Source organism: Eptatretus burgeri, chromosome 5 (assembly GCF_056783735.1).
Source record: "Eptatretus burgeri isolate ZD-2024b chromosome 5, Ebu_testis_v1, whole genome shotgun sequence".
Lineage (NCBI taxonomy): Eukaryota > Metazoa > Chordata > Myxini > Myxiniformes > Myxinidae > Eptatretus > Eptatretus burgeri.
Window position 1 is genome coordinate 61,982,217 of NC_140965.1, and position 22,576 is coordinate 62,004,792.

Sequence of the window (22,576 nt, forward strand, 5' to 3'; positions counted from 1 at the left end):
CCCGACCCCCCCCCCCCCCCACCCATATATTCATCAAGGCATTTAAAACAATCTTCAGCTGCGAGTTTAATTCAAGGTGTTGATTAAAATATGCTGAAAATGATGCAAATTGTTTCAGAAAACATTACAGCCCCAAACAATCAATGCATGTGGAAATTTTAAGCCCAAAAGGTGGTATATAAATTAATCAACAAATGCAATGGGGTGTATAAATACAGTGCCGATAGAAAATCCACACCCCCTTTCAAATTTTTCACCTTTTGTGCCTTGTAACCTGGAATTAAATTGCATTAAATCAAACTTTTTCCAGCTTTATTTACACATCGTAACCCACAACTTCCAAGTGAAAAACAAATTCTACAAATTTCAGAAAATTAATTAAAAACACAAAACTGGAATATCTTGGTTCGATAAGTGTCCAGCCCCTTAAAATAGCAATTAGCTCAGATGTAACCAATCACCTTCAAAATCACACACCAAGTTAATTGGCCTCCACCTGTGCTAAATTATAGTGATTCGTAATATTTGAGAAAACAATTCGCTGTTCCTGGAGGTTTATGGGGGTTTTTTTTGTCGACATTGTCGAGGCTCAAATGAGAGCAAAAACACAACGCACAACAATGGGAAAGGAGACAAGAGGGGCGGGAGAGGGAAGGACAAAACAGTGGGGAACAGAGACATTTGGAGATCTGTGGAAGGGAGAGGGATGGGGTGGGGAACATGGGGTATACAAGATGGACATTACAGGGACTTTCAGGAAGGAAAGCAGGGAATTTGAAGGAGGTGGGTCTGGGGTGGATTAATGGGGGTAGAAAAGATCGAGGTTTTTGATGGGGGAAGATAAGAGGTGGTGGTGAACAGTTGTTTTGAAGGTCTGGAGGGAAGAATAGGATTGAAGAGAGCGTGAGACTTTATTCCAAAGGCGGGGAAAAAAAAGAGGAATGAAAGCGTGAAGGTAAGCAGCGATTCGTGATTTTGGTAGTTTTACCAGAAGGGGATTGCTCGCAGACATTGAACGCCCTGCGGAAATATCGCAGACAGAGCGCGGGGGGGGGGGGCGAGACTGGAGAGGAGACTGTCGAAGACAGAAAGACCACTGACCTGCCTACAGTGAGAGAGTGAGAGGCCCAAAGACTCAGCCTCATTGCGAGAGATACCAATGATCCTAAATGCCTTGGTTTCCTCTGCGTGAAGCAGAGAAATGTGGGAGGTGGGAGCACCAGCCCAGAGGGGAGAGCAGTACTCCATCAGGCTGCAGACGAAAGCTTTGTTTGTGCTCAGGAGCTCAGCTGGGCCGAGGAAGGACTTTGCATGAAGGAGGATGCCCAGTCGGCGACTGGGTTTGGAGGCCATGTTGGAAATGTGACTTTCCCAGGAAAGATCATGGCAGATAGTGAGACCCAGAAGCTTGAATGAAAGGACTTCTAAAAGAGGATTATTGAGAAAGTAGATTGGGGGGGGGGGTTGGGGGATTCTAGTAGTTCTTTCGGAGAGACATAGTGAGAGTATGAGATTTGTCAGGATTGAAAGACATGTTCGACGTTTTGGACCAGTTTGTGATTTTATCCAAATCTGCAGAGAGTGAAGAAGCTGCTAAATGCCGATGACAGATGGTAAGGCAGAGGGTGGAGTCATCAGCAAAGAGATATAGAGGATTTTCCAGAGAGTCAGAGAGATCATTGATGAAAACAAGAAAGAGAACAGGGCCCAGAACGCTGCCTTGAGGAACTCCAGCCTGGACAGGAAGAGGGGATGAGAGAACTCCATTTCGGGCCACACATTGGTGTGACAGGAGAGGAAGTCTGTAAGCCATGAGTGGAGATGGCCTTGAAGAGAGTTTAGTGAGCAGGGCAGGGTGTCAGACCGTGTCGAAAGCACACGATATGTCAAGGGATATGGCTCTGATTTCATATCTGGCATTGAGTACCTCCATCCATTGTTGGGAGAGCAGAAGCAGCATATCCAGGGTCGAGTGACATGGGTTGAAACCAAATTGATGATCAGAAATCAAGCTATTGGAAAAGAGGAAGGATTTAATGTCTGACGCAATGATGGATTCCATAACCTTGCTGATGATTGGGAGAAGGCGGATTGGTCTGTAGTTGTAGGAATCTGTTTTATGCAGGGTAGTAATGTTTGCTGATTTCCGAGCAGATGGCAGATGACCTTGAGCAAATGAGAGGGTGAATAGAACAGAGAGAGGGTGAGCAAGAGCAGCGGAGCATGTTTTTAGGAAACGTGGGCTGATGCCGTCTGGACCGGTTGCAGAATCTGAGTCGAGGTTTGACAGCAAGCTCTCCACCTTGTCAGAGGAAATGGACACAGAGTCCAGCGACAGCTGGGTGCGACTGGGTAAGGTGGGTACAAAAAGCGATGTGTTTCGGATACAAGATTTAAAAGCAAACACCGCGTTTAGGCATTCAGCCTTTTCACGTGCGGTATCAGCAGTGCGGCCATTTGAGGTAAGGGAGGGAATGGAGGGGGAATATACACCAGAAACATATTTGATTAGATGCCACCAGGATTTGGAGGAGGGAGAGGTTTGAGAGTTCAGAATTGAGCTTAGAAATATGTTGTTTCCTGGCTCTCCTGAGGGTAGACACACACACACACACACACACACACACACACACACACACACACACACACACACACACACACACACTTGTTCCGAGCTTCATGGAAGGAACTGAGATTACTCCCAGTTGGGTTAGCTTTCCATGAGGCAACGGCAAGTTGTTTCAGGACAACTGCCTCGCCACAAGTTTCAGTGAACTATGGGCGGGAGGAAGGGTAGGACAACTGAAGATGAGATCAGATAAATCTGTGCATGAGGGAGAGAAAGTTTCTGTGAAAGAAGTCTATGAAGGAAATGAGTCGCAGCAGTCTTTTGCTGAATTATAGATATGCACTCTTGCAGTCCTCTTCTGCATCATATTTGCACCCCATTTTCACCTCACACTCACACATCAGACATCAGACACCCCAATTTTCTTCCTTCCTCCCCCCTCCTCAGTGACTGGGAAGCATAGGTCCATCGGCCATACCAGTTATTGAAAGAGGTCGAAACCCCCTCAACTGCCTCTCTTCTTTCTGAACTCTCTAAATTCCTTGGGTGTGTGTCTGATGGTACCTGTAATGTTTGCATTAGATAAGAATGTGTAAATTCTTTATATCGGTTTAGCTCTGCACAATCTTCTTTTTGTACATAACTGCATTTATTTTGCCACACACCACGAATCCTTGCTTTCCCTGCTGTACATTTTATAGAATAAAACTTTTTATTGCTACACATACTTTTCCTCGCCCTTATAAATAAATTGCTTATGTTCTAAATGGACCCAGCCCGTTTCGTCTTTTCCTACAATGGTCCAGCATGGTCCACATGTTAGTTTAGTCGGGAAATTCTATCACATCACTTTGCTCGTTAGTCAGCGCACACTCACTGTATCGCTCGGCAGTAATCCAGGTGTGTGCTGAGGGCACGAGACCCAAAATGGTTCGACAGTCCACAGGTAAGGTATCACGCGAGGAAGTGTAACCCTGCCAGGATTGGCATTCATGGTTGCTTAGCATCCCACCAGTGCGCAGAGTTATCTGTGCCCGGCGCCCTCAGGACCGGTCATTCGGGAGGGACCCAAGTGCTTCCCCTCATGGCAAGCCTCAAGCCTCGAGTCCGTAACAATATTATTACAAAATCGACCTTGGGCTTATTCATCAGTTATCTCTTTATAATAGCAGATGCCTTTATATGCCTGGTGTTAACTTAATGGTTAGGGTAGTGGGTTTGGGATCCAAAGGTCCTGAGTTTAAATCCCGCTTGGCTGTTGAATTAATACCAGGTGAGGTTGACTCAGCCTGTCATCCTTCTGAGGTCGGCAAAATGAGTACCAGCTTGGTGGGATGATTGAGCCATTCGAGTATCCTGTGTCGGAGTGGCAACCCATCCAGGATTGTGCCCAATAGCCCAGAAGACTGCTTTGGCAGCACCAATGCCCTGTACAGAGTGTGGTTCCAATGGATTGGACATGCTTTTGTCACCACAATAGCAATGACCAGGATCGGATGTCTAAGCAGGTCATTGTCACATGTTACGAATTTGGAAGCCTTATGCACACAGACAGACAGACGGACGTCCCCTATAGCTCAGTTATATCGGTAAGTGTACGTTTCCAGTTAGGGTCCCGTCCCTAGTCGAGTGGGAATTGGATGTTCATGCGCTGCGGAGTTATTTTGATAGTTAGGGTTTTCTTTTACATTTTTACACCCCGTATCACAACAACACCTTCACTCCATCCTGACGCCATAACGCTCGTGGCATTCTTCACGCGCTTGCTGGCGAGCGCGCGCGTGGGTGGAGCCTAACATAGGCATGGCATCCCTCTAAGCCAATCGGCAAGGAGCAGGCATCTCACCCGCCCCGTTTCCGACTCAGCACCATCGCCATTAGGCACGTGGCCAGAGGTGGGGGGAGCCACAAACGCCTCTGCTCGGGACTCTGCCCAGAGGGGTGGGAGTTGCCCTGCCTACTGCGGGTCTGTCCAATGGAGGACGGCCAGGGAATCGCGCGATGGGTCCGACCAATCGGGAGGCGAGTGATCGGGAGAAGCCCCTCCCTCCTAAAAAGAAGGGTGGTGGTTGTCGGGAAGAGCGGGAGGAGGAGGATTGCGCCCGTCTGCTCTCGTCTCGCTGGCGCTGATCTCGTCTCGTCGCATGCCGGAGGAGCGTGCTGGAGCCCGACGCTGTCCTCTGTACCCGGTGTTTGCAGCGGCATCGAGCTGCGGGTTCAAGTCCTGCCGAGCCGGATCAGCAAGGGCCGCACAAGGCGGGAAGGTCCATTTTCTTTTGGGGTATTTGTGTATGCGCGTGTGTGTCTGGGGCCCTGTCGACAAGTAGAAACTGTTAAGTTCTTTTGCTGTACATTATTTGCATTCTTTATAGTCAGTTTAACTCTGCTCTTATGTGTTCCCTCCCCCTGCCCCCCCCCCCCCCATCGTAAATAAATATTCCTATTGTTGAATGTTTCAGCTCGTTTTTGTGTTTCTTTCATTGGTTTAGCACGGTGCGTGTTGAGAAGTAGCGAGGGTAAATTGTGCATTTGGACCGACACATCTCGGTAACCATCCGCTCGGGTTACGCACGGTTCGAGCACGCGACTGGCTCGTTCTGCTCGAGCTCCGCCGAGGGTGAATTTCCCCGGTAGTTTGGAAAACGTGGGTACTTAGGTAAATTGAAATTGGCAATCGACCCTATCCCAAGCGGTGGACCTATTGGCGATCTTCGGTCCGATAAGGGACCCGTCGGCTCCGGAGTTATCCGGGGTGACGACCTATAAATTCCGGGTGTTCGGTGGAGTCGACTCTGCTGCTCCAACTAGCGGTTGTACTCGCAGCCGATACCCGGCCCACAACAATATAACTTCTATATAATAATATGCTTGTTCGCCTGTCCATCCACCTGTCTTCATGTGACACTCCATTCCGCCCAATGGTTGGACAGTTCACCTGACTCCACACACAATTTCAACCTAAACAAAAAAAAAAATAATTATCCGGCCACCATGGTGGTGCTGACTGCGAAGCAAAGTTTGGAGCCGTCATATTCACAATCGTGATGCCCTCCATACAACTTTTCCCCTTCAGTGTAAAATGACAAAAGCTACAGTTAATAAGATTGAGCTGATAAGCATCACAGACCTAAAGACCCTGTCACACCTTGACGTTTTAGCCAGCGTATGGCAACGTATCAAAATGTATCTAAAACGCTGGCGTACACTGACCTATTGATGTTTTTTCAGTTTTGGGCGTATAATAACGAGTTGGACGTATGCATAACATATTGGTAACGTACACAGAACGTTTCGATAACTTATACCAACGAATGCTTAACGTGTTGTCGGCGTTCACAACTTATGCCCAACGATAGTCTAACTTATGCATAGCGCGGCAGAGTATTGCCGACGATCACGTGGCGTAGCCTATTAAAAGTCTGCCGCTCGACGATTCAAAGCATAACCGCACTAGACATCGAAGTGTCATCATCACCGTCATGCCATAGAAAAGAAAAAAATGGAGTCTGGAACACTGATGGGTTCCTCCTGCGAACCCCATTTTTATATACCAATTCCCTAAACGCTGCCAATACACCATTATACGGTAGCTGTAAGTTAGAAACACGTTCAGTAAGTTCTGTGGTCATCCGGAAGACGTCAAATACGTCTACATACGTCGATATGCGTTGGAGATATGTTACACATAGGTTCAAAGCACGTTACTCATAGGTTAGAAATAAGTTTCGGGTACGCAAGACATTACCTCGACGTATTTGGACTTATGAGTAACGTGTGTCGACGTGTGTCAACGATCGCATAATGTGCCTACAACTTATGGCCAGCGTATGCGGAACGTGAGGGTCATACGCTGGCATACATCGAAAAATTTTGAGCATGCTTAAAATTTGTCGACGAGCTCGGCGTACGACGACGTATGCCAGCGTGCTTCAGCGTGCTCTTAGCGTATACAAAACTTACCCATAACGTATTCGACGTGTGCCAGCGCATTCGCCAAATTTTTCATACGTCGGCATACGCTGGCTAAAATGTCAAGGTGTGACAGGGCCTTTAGGAAGATAGGTCTCAGCAATGAATGAAGGCAGCTGTCTATTGTCTAGACACCACCCAAATAACTATGTGACATTCTCTCAAGCAGGGCTTTTACCACGGATATTAAGCAGATCCTTCCTGTTATTTCTGACTATTTTCTCTAAAGTGACTCGACCAGGGACCATAAAACCCATGTCATTATAAAGTCTTTGGCCGAGGACTTCCAGGGAAACATCCATCATTATTTACTTTTCACGATGTGTGTGTATATATGCATCAGGAAGAAGATAACAGGTTTCGGATCTCATGGCCACTTATGAGTTGCAATTCCACTGTTTTCTGCATATCCCATGGGATTGTGAGTTGAACAGGCAACTGTGATGGGCCATGACATATAGGAGCTGTTTCAATGGTGGTTTCTATGAAGTCGGTGATAGCATGATGTAGTTAGGCAATTTTAGCAAATTGTATTGACTATCTATGAAAAAAATTGCTAATGTATTCATCTAGGTGTCTACTAACACCTATCAATTAGTGCAAACCCAATTCCTTGTGGAAAATTCTGGGGAGTCAATCAAAGTTCGGGTGCTCAGAAGGCCTGCGCGAAAAAAAAAAAAATTGGATAAATTAACTTTTGCCAATATTGACTTGTGGGATGTCAAACTAGGGGTTTTTTGGGGTGCTGAATTGATTCCAACCATTAGATTTGAGGAAAAATGAATCCCTGGCCGTAAAATATTGATATGATACGTTTTAGATATCTCAGACTGTGTTTTGCGGTAATTTGGCTCAATCGATTCAGATTGTTCAAATTGTGCTGAAACCAGCATTCAACATTTTTGAAACCACTGCTATATTGTTGGTTATACTTGTGCTCATGCTCAGTAGAATTCTCTCTGTTAGCTGATGTGAGCTAAGAGCTTTTAGCTGTAAAATTATTGTGTGCCGGACTCAATAGAAGTTGAATATATTCAATGTAGAGTGGACCTATTAATGTTAAAACACATCACTGTGTGTGTGTTCTGTCTGTTTTGTGTCAAAATTTCATGTCCTGTCTGTTGTTTACAAAAAAAAGTCTTATTTTTTAGGACAGTATTGACAAGGATGTGACTGAACCTGGCTTGAGGCGTTTCATCTGTGGTAGTTCCGGGATTGAAAAGCATACGTTCTCAAAAGTCTCCAATAAAGGCCACCCACGGATCTTATCACATTCTGAGCTTCTGGGCGATGCGGCGTTGATCGGGAGACTAAATGAGGACTGGAACAACGGAGAAGACAGCAAGTTGAGATACCATGTGGATTGTAAAACAGAGTTGTACAGTCGTGCGAGAAGTATATCCACTGCAACTGAAACAGCTAATCGTAAGTTTTTTTTTTTATTCATCATTCAAAGGAAGTAGCATTGCAAATAAAAACGACAATAATAATCTCAAATTTGCTTTCTAAACAATAATTTTATTTCCACAGAAGAAGATGAGGAGGGCCGATGCTCAGACAGGACAAAAAAAACGCCGGATATCATCTGGGCAAAGTACCTCACCTTGGCTCCAGCTCGACTTCCCAAACACCATCAGCGCATCTTATCTACCGTGATGTTTGCATACTCTGTGATGAAGGCATCAACGTTGGAACATTGGAACGAAACCCTGGTAAGTTGTGCGTTTACTGAGTCCTGCACAAGTTCAAATGTATATTTTTCAATTTTTTTTTCTCTTCACTCCACCACTCAAAGTCAAGTACCTTAATCATGCATATATGTGGCATCATCCAGGCAGAGCCCGGAAGTTGTATCGTGTGCCTGACAATCGCTACCAGGACCGACTGAAAAGGAATTTGATGGAGACAGCTGTGAAACGAGGAGATGCCTGGGGACGTGAGGTTGCCGGTCGTCTGTCTGGGATCATAGACTTGGTGGCAGAAGAGGCGCTTTATCATCTTCGGTGCAGGACCCTATTCGAGCACTCGTTTACAAACCCCGAGGTAATTATAATAGCAATGTACTTATGAAATTAAAATGAAAATGATAAGTTCGGCTCAATTAAAAATGATATTTTTGTCCTCAGGTCGGACGGCCTACTGATGAAGAGAGACTGTTGCTGTTTGAGAAACTGTGCTTATGGATAGATGAAGGGGTGGAGCACGGTATTACAACTCTTGCAGAGATCCACAGGAAGATGGAAGAGCTTGACCCCAGCGAGGACAAAAGTCTGGCATACAGTCCACGGTATCTGAAAATAAAGCTTCAGGAACAGTATGAGGAGTCTCTCTACTTCACATCAGATGAGAGAAGAACAGATATTGTGTGTCTGAGACATGACAAACGCAATCCTTCGAGACTACCGTCAGCAGGTCCTCAACTCCTCGCAAACTCTGGACGATGCTGAACTGAAAGAGCTCACCGTTTCAACTGCCATAAACCTGATCTGCGGAGACTTGGCAAAAAAGTCCCACTTGACCAGAAGCAGTACCCTTCGGTGGAGAGCATGACCAATACACAGAACCAGCTTGCTCTGATTCCCAACAGCCTACAGAAGCTACTGAAACCAATCGTGAAATCAGATGAAAAGGTAGCAGTCTGGGGCCAGAACCTATTGAAAGCCTATTGCCCTCGATCAGGAGTGATGCCCTCTCAACTAGGACTCACAATACAACTTGACCACAAGTTTGGATCCAAGTGGTTGATTGACCGTTGTCATCACTTAGGATACTCCGAGTCATATGCTGAGCTCCATCGCTACAAGTATTGTTACTTGAACGTGAAAAACGGACTTGGGAGCATTGATCAGGATATCATGGTCACAGAAAAAGATGAAGCAGCAGCCGTAGAAATTGAGGAAGCAGAAGTCGATGCTGTCCTATCTCCAGAACAGGCAGAAGAGCAAGAGGAGAATAGTGATGAGATGGATGAGGGTTTTGCCGTCTTCATTCCAGAAGAAAGCACAGTTCAGCAATGTGTGGGTGATAATATAGATCTGAACATTGTGTCACTAAACAGGAAAACAGCATTCCATGCTATGGGCGTCATCTTAGTGACATCTCCGGCCCCTGCAAAGAGACAAGAAGAGCTTCTTGTAACTATTCCAAGAAGGCAGCAACCCTGCTTCTAACCCTGGTGAAGATTCTATCCTTTATTCCAAAAAATAAAGTAGGATTGGCAGACGTTAAGTTTGTTCCTGTTGCAGATCTTCATGTCGACCCTCCAGCCTTGCAGCCAGGGGACATCGCTTGGATGGCAGGATGGGCTATCAAGAATCTCCACCCCACATTCGAACATGCCAACTGGAATGGTTTCATGAAGTCATTATACAGACCTGAATGCAAGGAGAAGTCCCTCATTGAGTTTCTTCCAATCATCGAGGGTGACCCTAACGAGTACAGCACTATCTACACCACGCTAATGGAATGCCTACGGCGCTGTCCGTCTCCTGCCCTCATAACATTTGACCTGCCTATATGGTTGAAAGCAATGCAGATAGTCCTCCAGTCTGAATTGCCCATCATCACAAGACTAGGTGGGTTTCACCTCCTGAAAAGCTTCCTCGGGTCCATCGGGATGGTCATGACTGACTCTAGGCTGCAAGAGGTCATACAGCTAGTTTATCTAGGCAGCACCACAACAGAACACATCCTCTCAGGTGGGGCTTATGCCAAGGCCATTCGGTTTCACCTTCTTGCATCTGCAGGAATTGCCAAGTTCGTGCTGAGAGGTGTCTTCAGTGAGCAGGAGTACGAAGACATGGAGGACTTCATCAGGACTGCAAAAGATGAGACAACAGGGAATCAAAATTCCTCTAATCTAACATATGCACCAAGGATAGTCACTGTCTTCGAGGAGAGGATGGCAGAGAGATTGAAGATCTTAGCTGAAGGAGGAAGGACACCAGCACTCTGGGTCTGGTACTATGGCAGAATCGACCTCATCAAGGTATTCATCAGGAGTGAGCGTGTCCCAGACCACACAGGTCATCTCAGCTGCATCATTGGAATGCTCAATACCTTCACAGCAGCGGCCACCATCAGTACGCAAAGGGAGCAAGGCTGTATGTACAGCTGATGCATCAGTGACAGGAGAGTCCCATGTTCCAGGAGTCCCAAAGTTTACTTTGTAAGGCAACCATGTCGTCAGGTTCTCAGACCATGAATGGTCCGGCACATGGACCGACATCACGATAGAAACCACACTCATGCGTGAGGTAAAATCCTCCGGTGGTCTAAACAGAGGCTGCTTTCGGAATGAGTCTTCTCATATGTCTTGGGTTCAGACTATGAACCACTTCTCGTTCATTCACCAAGAGCTAGAAAGAAGCATGGTCAAATGTGGGGTACCTGTCCACACCGACGTTAAAAGAGCCCAAATGAAGAGAGATAACGATGCTGTCAACACCAAAGTTGGGTGGTTGGAGGAAGTCAACACTTTCGATGCCACACGGGACAATAAGACTCTGGTGTCCTTCTCAACTGGGTTCAGCAGCACTCCCGAAGACCAAGTCAACGCTGATCAAGCAGAAGAAGTTGGCAGAGCCATACAGGATAAGATGGATGGGAAAACTGTTGTGGATGCAATGGTAACCAAACACAAGGTAAAATCATTTGCAAGCCTCAGATCTGGACCCAAAGTCAATGGCGAGAAGCTGGTCATTGACTCACTGAAGCTATTCAACCGCCTCATTGTCATCAGTGAGCGTGAAGTCAAGACCAAAGAAGCTCTGCGCTTTGAGTTGACACCAAAACCGATGTGTCTGTTTGACAAAATTCAAAAGTTGCAAAAGCCAGACAAGGCTGCCCTCGCAAGGTCCCTGAAGGCATGTGTGGCACCTGTCGAACAACCCCCCTGCACAAGCCTTGTGGTTGATGGTGGGTGGCTCCTGCACAATGTCAAGTGGGAGGCTAACCTTACTTGGAAGGATGTTGCTGAGAGCTACCTCCGGTTTGTGAAGTCCATGGGGAGCCATCGCCTCCGGATAACGGTGGTCTTTGACGGATATGGCAGCTCCACCAAGGACCATGACCACTTGAGACGAATAAAGAATGCATGCTGTGACATTCAGATTCGTCTGGATCTCATAATCATCATTGCAAGAGAAAAGTTCCTCGATAACAAGAACAACAAAGCCCAGCTCGTTCTGCTCCTTGCTGAGACATTTAGTAGGAATGGAATCAGTGTACAGCAATGCTTGGATGATGCCGACACCTCCATCGTCTGCGCAGCTCTAGATGAGGCAAGAGAGTCCCCTGTTGAGGTGAGGGCCGAGGACACAGACGTCCTGGTTATGCTGATTCATCATGTTGAAGACCATCCGATCTTCCTCACGACAGCCAAAAAAACATCTTACGATGTCGGAAAGATCCGGGAGGCCCTCCCAGAGATATACCGGAGGCATCTCATCTTCTTGCACAGCTTCTCTGGCTGCGATACAGTGTCTGCAATTTTTGGGTTTAGCAAACCAACTTTGCTAAGCAAGCTCTGCAAGACTGATGAAGCAGAGAGGGCAATGGACGTGTTTATGTACATCCGAGCTGAGAAAGGTGATATCATTAAAGCAGGCTGTGATCCTTTCATGCTCATGTTCCATGGGAAATCCTCCAAAGACTTGGAAGACTTGAGCAAGCGAGCTGCTACTGGGAGCATAAAACCTGAGAAACTCCCCCCGACAACAGGAGCTGCAGCACAGCACTCTCTCCGAGGTTACTTCCAGACTAGAGACTGGCTGATGCTGCAAAGTCCATCGTTGGATGCCCGGGACTATGGATGGCAACTCACTGAGCAAGGATATGCACCAGTCCCTTCTACAGACCCCATTGCACCAGACTACCTCCTGACATTTGCCAGCTGCAACTGTGCGGGGGACTGCAGCTCACTCAGGTGCTGCTGTAAAAAGCAAGGAGTCAAGTGTATTTCTGCTTGCGGCATCTGTCATGGTAACTCTTGCCTTAACATAAACCAGCTGGATGACAAGAGGAGTGAGGAAGATACTGGGGAGTTTGATGAATAAGGTTGTAAAAGCTGACGAAGCAACATTTCCATTGAGTACAGTTCTGTTAAAAATGTCAATAAAATGCATTTTATATGATCAAGGAGTGTTTTTTTTTCTCAAAAATAATGGTTGGAATCAATTCAGCACCCAAAAAACGCCTAGTTAGACATCCCACAAGTCAATATTGGCAAAAGTTAATTTTCCGATTTTTTCGCGCAGGCCCTCTGAGCACCCGAAATTTGATTGCCTCTACTCCCCAGAATTTTCCACAAGGATTTGGGTTTGCACCAATTGATAGGTGTTAGTAGACACCAAGATGAATACGTTAGTGAAGAAATTTTTTGGTAATCAATTTTTTCACAGATGGTCAATACAATTTGCTAAAATTCCCTAACTTATCGGGGAGGGGAAAGCATTAAATATTCTGCTGTTTCGATGTGGGAATGTCCATTTGCTTTTAAGAGTGGGAGGAGTGTGAGGAGGGAATATGTAATTGCCCTGGGGACCTCAGCGATCGAGGTTGAAAGTGGGGTTTTGATTGCTCCTAATCAGGCAGTGATAGAAGATTTGACGGAGTTGAGTTGGGAGGGGGAGGGTGAGGAGTTGGGGTTGGAAGGCAGAGATTGAGGACTTGGGTTTTGCGAGGGGAGTGATGATTTGGAGTTGGTGATTGGGGGGGGGAGGGGGGGAGAAAGAGTTGAAGACTTGAAGTCACATTTACATTGTGTGGGTGTTTCCTAGGTCCCTGGTATTATACATCATGTAAAATTTGCACGTTCCATTTTTAAGGTGTGGTTGGGGTCCGAGTCCTCGATGAGGACTTGAATCTCTTTGTGCCATATGAAACAATCAAAAACCTAGTCCTGAAACGCATAACTTGCAAAATGTTATTGTAATGAAATTTGAAATTATTGTTGCCAAAAACCAATAACATATTCTGATACATACCATTCATGTCTCATTATGAACAGTGGCATTTGAAAGTATTTTTTTTTTCATTAAAAGGAAGTGCAGTATATACAACCAAAGAGTTGAGATAAAGTAGCAAAGAGCAAAGCACATACCATGTAGCTCCCATAAGCGTGGTCAAACATATCCACAACTTCATTTCTGCGGAGAGAAAACACACACACACACACACACACACACACACACACACACACACACACACACACACACACACACACACACACACACACACACACACACACACACACACACACACACGTTACCTACATGATCACCAATTTCCATCAACTCCAAGCTAATAGATGAAAATTAAGAAAAAGGTTTGAACCCTATACATCACATTTGTCTGATGTTGGTGAAAAAAGGCCCGACACCAAGGTTATTTGTGATGCAATTATCACCCAATCTGACTCAACATCATTGGAGCTTCAACGAAGATTTAACCTTCCATATCAAGAAAAACTAGCACATCACAGATTGATTCAAATGCAAATGTGTTTTGCCTGAATGTTACTTCATAATGACAAGAACATGTTCGACTCACCAGCAGAATCAACCACAATTTAACATCACCAAGTGGCTCAGAATATCCATGGTTTACAGTATGTTAATGTCTTTATTTTTCCACACAATGGATGGCCTCGAATCTGGGTGAGTTTGATGTTTTGGTAGCATTGTCTGCTCAATTAATTTTTTTAAAGGATTTATAGATATCATGCTTCAAAGGGTGGAGAAGCCCCTTGTGAGTCAACGCCCATCCATATCTAGTGCCCAACTGTGTCTGTGGATGTCCTCCTGCAGTTGGATTACTTTTTTTAGGAGGTTGGTGGCAGGATTTGCACTCCGGCCATCATAAAACCCTTCACTCAACAAAACACAAAAATGCAACGACATCTGAAAACCCACTCTGTGGGAGCACCTCCTGTGGAGCTACCCTCCGCAGGGCAGCTCACCGGATGACAGGATTGGGGAAAAGCCTTCGGGAACCCCACTCTTTGATAAGAGGAAAACCATGGGGTAACCTTCCCAGGTCAGATTGCGGTAGTGCAGGTTGGAGTGGTGCTGAGGTGTCATCCACCAGACGGCGGTCTCCTTTGGTTAATCGGAGGTGGTCCCTTTGGGTGGGTGCCTGGAATGTCATATCCCAAAGAGAAGATGATTATCTCTCTCTGTTATCATCTGAACGCAAGCGTTTGAACATCGGTATTGCAGCACACTCTTAGTTTTGGAGACCGGAAAGTGGCGAGACCATGGCAGGTGGTTATACATACTCTTGGTCTGGTCGCTTTGATGGTGACCATGCCAAAGGTGTTGCTGTAGCTGTGTCCAATCAGTTGACTCCCATGATAATTGAGGTAACACCGGTCTACAAGCATATCATGAGACCAAAGATTTGTCACTCCTTGGGTGTCATTTCCCTGGTCTCAATATATGCAACGACTGAGGCGAGTGATCTCACAGTGAAGGACGCATTCTATGCCGCGCTCGAGACAATGGTTGATCAGTGCCCCAGGCGAGATACTCTTCTTGGTTTGGGAGATTTCAATGTATTGGCTGGCACTAATCGGGATGGCTATGAGACATGTGTCGGTCCGCATGGGTCTGGAGCTGTGAACCAGAATAGCACTAAGCTCCTTGACGTTGCAAGAAGTCATGGACTTTGGGTGGCTGGTTCATGGTTTCAGCGCTGACAGCCTCATCACTAGACTTGGTATTCCAATGCTGGTGGTGTGACAAAGGAGATAGACCATGTGCTCATTGGTCACTGGAGGATGATCCAGGACTGCAGAGTCCACTAGAGTGCTCAGTTCCTCAATACCAACCACAGACTTGTTGTAGCAACTCTGAAGTTTCAGCTCAAATCGGGGAGAATGGTACCATCCCAGACTCGGCTGGAGGTTGGTAACCTCAAGGATGAGAGGGTAGCTGAGGAGTTTCAAAACAGACAGTGGGGATTTAGTGGATCTGGCTGCTTTGGTGAATCCTGAAGAGTTGTGGTGTGCCTTCAAGACCACTATCCTTGATGTTGCGGTTGGATGTCTTGGAACTCACCGTAGGGCGAAGAAGAATTTTGTCTCTCAAGGGTCACTAGATACCATTGACCAGAGTTGCAGGGCCAGGCTTCATGGCAGAGCTCAGCTGTTCATGAAGTAGAGGCATAAAATGTACACCGAGGGTGGACAAAGCGGCCTATGTGCAACAAATCTGTGAAGAGGTAGAGCATCACCTGTGGTCAAGTGATTCTCGTCCTGCTTACAGCGGAATTTGCACATTGCGTTCATCCAAGCCCATCCCTCGGTGAACTGCAGTTAGAGCAGAGGGTGGTGGGCTTTTGACAGAGGAGTCTGAAATGAAGACCAGCTGGGCCAGCTACTTTGAGCAGCTGTACCAGGCTGATCCACCAGTTGATGGGTTGGATGTCAGGGGTGTTACCATCCCTATTGCTGACCCTCCAATCAAATGTCATCAACCTTCGTTTTGGGAAACACAGGCTGTGGTGAACCCGTTGCAATGGGGGTAAAGTTCCTAGGATATGTGCCAACCAGGCTGAACTTTGCAAGGCTGGTGGAAATGCTGAACTCATGCCGTTGCATGCAGTTCTGTGCTCTGCCTGGAACACAGGCATCACCCCAACTGACTGGAAGAGGGGCCTTGTTGTCCCTCTCTGGAAAGGAAAGGAAAGGGTGATTGCCAGGACTGCAACAACTACAAAGGGGTGACACACTGCTCTCAGTGCCGGGCAAGGTCTTTGCTCAGATAATTATTGATAGGGTACACCACCATCTGCTTGAGCACCAGCACCCAGAGCAGTCAGGCTTTACACCAAAGAGGTCAACAGTTGACTGTATCCTTGCCCTCCGGGTCCTCACCGAGAGTTTCGGCAGGGACTGCTTGCAGCCTATGTTGATCTCTGTGAAACATTCGATTTAGTGAATCGGAATGCCCTCTGGAGGATTCTCGGTCTTTGTGGGGTGCCACCAAAACTGATTAATCTGATTTCTGCACTATACTCTGGCACTGAGAGTGTTGAGGTGTGCTGGTTCCATCTCCAACTTATTTTCAGTTGTTACTGGAGTTCGTCAGCGGTGTGTACTGGCCCCCACACTTTTCAGCGCTTGTATGGACTGGATTCTGGGGAGGATATCGGAGAGATTAAGCTGTGGTGCATCGTTTGGGAATGTCAAGATCTCTGACCTTGATTTCACAGATGATGCTGTCATCTTTGCGGATATGCTGGATATCCTTTTGGGGGCCCTCGCGGTGCTGATTGAGGAGTCGGAGCCGCTGGGATTACGGGTTTCCTGGGTCAAAACGAGGATCCAGGTTTTCATTGACATCTTGGATGCTGCTTCCTTGTGTGTATCTGTTTGTGGTGAGGATGTTGAAGTCACAGAGAGATTCACTTGCCTTGGTAGTGATTTTCATGTCTCTGCTGGCTGTGAGCCAGAGGTCAATATATGTCTGAGTCAGGCCGGGGAAGTCATGAATTCACTGTATCATGGGGTGTGGCACTATCGGTACCTGTGCAGGAAGATGAAAGTCCAAGTCTTCAGGACCTTGGTACTTCCAGTCTTGCTCGCCAGATGTGAGACTTGGACTCTGACCAGGAATCTGAAATGGAGACTTAATTCCTTTGGTACCAGGTCTCTTCCGAGAATCCTTGGCTATGGCTGGTCGGACTTTTTGTCCAACAAGCGGTTGCTAAGAGAGACTAAAATGAGATTTGTTACCTGCATAGTCCGTGAGCGTCAGCTGGGGCTGTGATGACATGTGGCTCGTTTTCCTGATGCTGGTCCTGCTCACCAGATTCTCTCAGCGAGGGCGCCTCGTGATTGGAGGAGGCCAATGGGCCGACCACGTGCCTCGTGATTGCAGCAGGTTGAACGGCATCTCAAGGAGATGGGGATGGGCCAGGCATCTGCCTGGGGTCTGGCCAAACGGAAGCCCATGGAGTATGGGCGGAAAGTGGACGTAGCGACGTGCTGCTCCGGCGCATGCTCCCATACCTGACCTGACGCTTCATATCAAAATTGAAAAGACAGTTACTGATGTTAATTGGTTTGAAATCTATCTGGAAAATGCTTGAGATTCACATCAGTGTATTTTAATTATAGATTTGCAAAGACGAATCAACTCGGTGTCTGGCTAGATTTGTGTGTACAATATTGCATAAACAAATGGACTTTTTTTGTGCCACACATGTGCATTTCTCCAACTTTCCACAAAAAGGCAGGGTGAAATTGCACATTAGAATGAAATTACTGCACATCTTGTAAAAATGAAACATTTCACATGACCGCAAATAATCAAATCAGCACAGGAACACAAACCCTTATGCATGCACCAACGCACTCACTAAAAAGTATTCTCACGCACGTATAAGCGCACATGCCCACACGCACGCACCGCTGTGCAAGTGCACACATCGTTATTTCCCGATGAAGCTGTTTCATACAACAATTAAGATAATTTAATCAGCGAAAATAGTTGTACACCAAAAGTAAGGACTTTGTAAACTGATAAACAAGTGACCCATTTTCTAACTACTTGGATCTTCAACCAGGGTCCATTCTTCAGAGGACTTGGGACAATCTATCTGTATGTTGGTGTTTTGACCCGCTGTGCCTACGTATGCACACCTGCACTGACACCGACAGACACACACACTGCTAACTGTTTCTCCAAAATCAAAGAAATACTCCATAGAAGAAACTACAAATGGAAACCTGGAGTGTTGAGGAGGAGATAATTCTCCAATACAAAATGTATTCCATACATGAGGCATGGGGAGGGAAAGGTAAGAGTGAGCAGTTCAGGAAAGCGAAAAAAGAAAAAGAAAAAACCCCAAAAACCCTGAAATTGCCCACGAGGGTGGAGAGAGTACCCCTTGATGAATTTGAGCCTTTCTTTCAACAATTAAAAGGTGATATCTCGACAAAGATAGAACAGAAGGGATTACATCGAGGGCATTGGTTCCTAACCTGTGGTCCACGGACCACTTGTGGTCTGCGAGTAAACGGCAGGTGGTCCATAAGTTACTCCGCAAAAAAAACAAAGAAGTCATCTTTCAGGTTGTACATGTTTACTCAATAAAAGCAGGTCACTCAATTGACCTCCTCGACATCAGTCATCTCTTTTTTATTTGCATGTTCTTTCCTTTGGTACATGTCAGGTCAGGTTCGATCTGTGACCTGCTACAGGTACCATGTAAACCTGTTCCATGGTCGGGTTGTCGGCGACTAAACCGTCTCCCCCACCAGGTTTCCTGGTGAGGAGGGTGTTTGGATATGGACACCCAGCAGGATTAAAAACAAAACCTGTCAAAGGGCGGAGGAGCTCCTTGTGAGCCAACGGCCATCCATATCTAGTGCCCAACTGTGTCTGCGGACGTCCTCCTGCAGTTGGGTTACTTTTTATGAGGAGGTTGGTGGCAGGATTTGCACTCCGGCCACCGTAAAACACTTCATCCCGCAAAACGCAAAAACGCAAAAAAAAAATCTGAAAACCCACTCCGTGGGAGTACCTCCTGTGCAGCTTCCCTTCGCAGGGCAGCTCACCGGATGACGGGATTGGGGCGAAGCCTTCAGGACCCCCAATCTTTGATGATAGGAGGGAAACCACGGGGTAACATCCCTGAGTCAGATTGCGGGAGAGTGTGTCGGAGTGGTGCTGAGGTGTCGTCCACCAGACGGCGGTCTCCTTGGGTTAACCTGAGGCGGTCCCTTCGGGTGGGTGCCTGGAATGTCCGATCCCTAAGAGAGGATGATCACCTGTCTCTGTTATCATCTGAGCTCAAGCGTTTGGACATCGGGATTGCAGCTCTCTCTGAGGTTCGGAGACCGGATTGCGGCGAGATAATGGTGGGTGGTTACACCTACTATTGGTCTGGTCGCTCTGATGGTTACCATACCCAAGGAGTTGCTGTAGCTGTGTCCAATAAGCTGACCCCAATGATAATTGAGGTAACACCGGTCAACGAGCATATTATGAGATTAAGGATTCGTCACTCCTTAGGTGTCATTTCCCTGATCTCTGTTTCTGCTCCGACTGAGGCGAGTGATCTCACTGTGAAGGACACATTCTACGCCACGCTCGAGTCTGTGGTTCATCAGTGCCCCAGACGAGATACACTTCTAGTCTTGGGGGATTTCAATGCATCGACTGGAACTGATAGGGATGGTTATGAGGTGTGTGTTGGTCCCCATGGGTCAGGAACTATGAACCAGAATAGCACCAAGTTCCTTGACTTTGCAAGAAGTCATGGACTTAGGGTGGCTGGTTCATGGTTTCAGCACCCACAAGCTCATCGCTGGACTTGGTATTCCAACACTGGCGATCTGGCAAAGGAGATTGACCATGTCCTCGTTGACGGTCGTTGGAGGATGATCCAGAACTGCAGGGTCTACCGGAGTGCTCAGTTCCTCAATACTGACCACAGACTTGTTGTAGCAACTCTAAAGCTGCACGTTAAATCCTGGAGAATGGTACCATCCCAGACTCGGCTGGATGTTGGCAAGCTCAGGGATGAGAGAGTAGCTGAGGAGTTTGCGAACAGGCTGAGTGGACACTTGGGGGGTCTGGGTGCTTTGGGGGGTCCTGAAGAGTTGTGGAGCGCCTTCAAGACCACCGTCCTTGATGTTGCCGGTGGATGTCTTGGAACTCACCGTCGAGCAAAGAAGAATTTTGTCTCTCAAGGGACACTGGATACCATTGACCAGAGTCGCAGGGCCAGGCTGATTGGCAGAGCTGAGCTGTTCAGGAAGCTGAGGCGTAAAACTGTACGTGCACTGAGGGTGGACAAGGAGGCCAATGTGTGAGGAATCTGTGAGGGGGTAGAGCATCACCTGTGGACAGGTGATTCTCGTCCCGCTTACAGGGGAATTTGCGCATTACGTTCATCCAAGCCCATCCCTCGGAGCACTGCAGTTCGAGCAGAGAGTGGTAGGCTCTTGACAGAGGAGTCTGAAGTCAAGGCCCGCTGGGCCGGTTTCTTTGAGCGGTTGTACCAGGCTGATCCCCCAGCTGTCGAGTTGGACGTCAAGGGTGTTACAATCCCTGTTGCTGATCCTCGAATCAAATGTGGTCCACCTTCGCTTGTGGAAACACGGGCTGCGGTGAACCAGTTGAAACGGGGAAAAGCTCCAGGGATCTGTGGCATCCATGCCGAACGTCTCAAGGCTGGTGGAAATGCTGCACTCGTATCGTTGCATGCAGTTTTGTGCTCTGCCTGGAACACAGGCATCATCCCAACTGACTGGAAGAGGGGCCTTGTTGTCCCTCTCTGGAAAGGGAAGGGTGATCGCCAAGACTGCAACAACTACCGAGGGGTGACGCTGCTCTCAGTACCGGGCAAGGTCTTTGCTCGGATAATTCTTGAGAGGGTTCGCCACCATCTGCTTGAGCACCAGCGTCCAGAGCAGTCAGGCTTTACACCAAAGAGGTCAACGATTGACCGTATCCTTACCGAACGCAGACGAGAGTTTCGGCAGGGGCTGCTTGCAGCCTATGTTGATCTCTGCAAAGCGTTCGATTCAGTGAATCGGGATGTCCTCTGGAGGATTCTTGGTCTTCGTGGGGTGCCACCAAAACTGATCGATCTGATGTCTGAACTCTACTCTGGTACTGAAAGTGCTGTGAAGTGTGGTGGTACCATCTCTGACTTATTTCCAGTTGTTACTGGAGTTCGTCAGGGGTATGTACTGGCCCCCACACTTTTCAGCACTTGTATGGACTGGATTTTCGGGAGGATGTCGGAGAGATCAAGCTGCGGTGCATCGTTTGGGAATGTCAAGATCTCGGACCTTGATTTTGCAGATGATGCAGTCATCTTTGCGGAGACTTTAGACATCCTTTTGGGGGCCCTCGAGGTGCTGAATGAGGAGTCGCAGCCGCTGGGATTACGGGTTTCTTGGGTCAAAACTAAGATCCAGGCTTTCGGTGACATCTTGGATGCTGCTGTCCTGTCTGTGTCTGTTTGTGGTGAGGATGTTGAGGTCGTGGAGAGATTCACTTTCCTTGGCAGTGATATTCATGTCTCTGCTGGCTGCGAGTCAGAGGTCAATAGACGTCTGGTTCGGGCCTGGGGAGTCATGGATTCACTGGATCATGGGGTGTGGCGCTGCCGGTATCTGTGCGGGAGGACGAAAGTCCGAGTCTTCAGGTCCTTGGTACTTCCAGTCTTGCTCTATGGGTGCGAGACTTGGACTCTGACCAAGGATCTGAGACGGAGACTTAATTCCTTTGGTACCAGGTCGCTTCGGAGAATCCTTGGCTATCGCTGGTCGGATTTTGTGTCCAACGAGCGGTTGCTGAGAGAGACTCGGATGAGATTTGTTACCTGCATAGTCCGTGAGCGTCAGTTGCGGCTGTATGGACATGTGGCTCGTTTTCCTGACGCTGATCCTGCTCACCAGATTCTCTCAGCAAGGGAGTCTCATGAGTGGAAGAGGCCAGTGGGCCGACCACGTGCCTCATGGTTGCAGCAGGTTGACCCTCATCTCAAGGAGATGGGGATGGGCCTGGCATCTGCCTGGGGGATGGCCAGGCGGAGGCCCCTGGAGTACCGGCGGAAAGTGGACGCAGCGACATGCTGTTCTGGCACATGCTCCCATACCTGACCTGATGTTCTTTCCAGTAATGTTCAACATTTGTTCATTTTTTACGCAATTCTAAGCGGAGCATTCAAAGCAGCTATTTTAACCGAAACGGACACAAATATTAACTTTCCATTAGTGTTCAACAATGACATATATCACAGCCCGGCGCAGTGTTACTTCACCTGCTGTACACCGTGCAATCATTTTCTACGTTTGTGTTGCATGCCACCTAACTCGTCTGCATATTCCCCCCCCCCCCCCGAGTGTATTTTATAAAGTAAAATCACGACTTTTTTGACTCGGTGAGCAGTGAGCACAATTCATTGCAAAAATGGAGAGATTTCTTCTTTGAGTGAGAGGTAGCAGCGACCAGCTTGGGCCTCCGACTGGAATCGAGGAATCTCATCAGCCACGTTGAGAGAAAAGAAAGCCTC

General features: G+C 47.3%; 3 protein-coding genes across 4 annotated transcripts in view; 2 read left to right on the forward strand and 1 right to left on the reverse strand.

The window, feature by feature from the left end:
* EDEM3 (ER degradation enhancing alpha-mannosidase like protein 3) overlaps positions 1-22,576 on the reverse strand; it is an 88,715-nt gene that overhangs the window by 64,642 nt on the left and 1,497 nt on the right. For both annotated transcript variants that reach the window (XM_085882018.1, XM_085882017.1), the window contains exon 2: positions 13,641-13,686. In XM_085882018.1, the coding sequence (XP_085738144.1) occupies positions 13,641-13,686 (46 nt within the window). The remainder of the gene's footprint in view (positions 1-13,640; positions 13,687-22,576) is intronic.
* LOC147026539 (uncharacterized) lies at positions 8,641-10,087 on the forward strand. The gene has a single exon (XM_085882016.1). It carries the CDS (start codon positions 9,085-9,087, stop codon positions 9,706-9,708), a length of 624 nt encoding a protein of 207 aa, XP_085738142.1. The 5' UTR covers positions 8,641-9,084; the 3' UTR covers positions 9,709-10,087.
* Positions 10,748-12,624, forward strand: LOC147026540 (uncharacterized). The gene has a single exon (XM_085882014.1). It carries the CDS (start codon positions 10,786-10,788, stop codon positions 12,592-12,594), a length of 1,809 nt encoding a protein of 602 aa, XP_085738140.1. The 5' UTR covers positions 10,748-10,785; the 3' UTR covers positions 12,595-12,624.

Bases quoted from the DNA above. Each gene is read 5' to 3' on its own strand.
- LOC147026539 (XM_085882016.1), top strand. From the start codon at position 9,085: ATGACCAATACACAGAACCAGCTTGCTCTGATTCCCAACAGCCTACAG.
- LOC147026540 (XM_085882014.1), top strand. From the start codon at position 10,786: ATGCGTGAGGTAAAATCCTCCGGTGGTCTAAACAGAGGCTGCTTTCGG.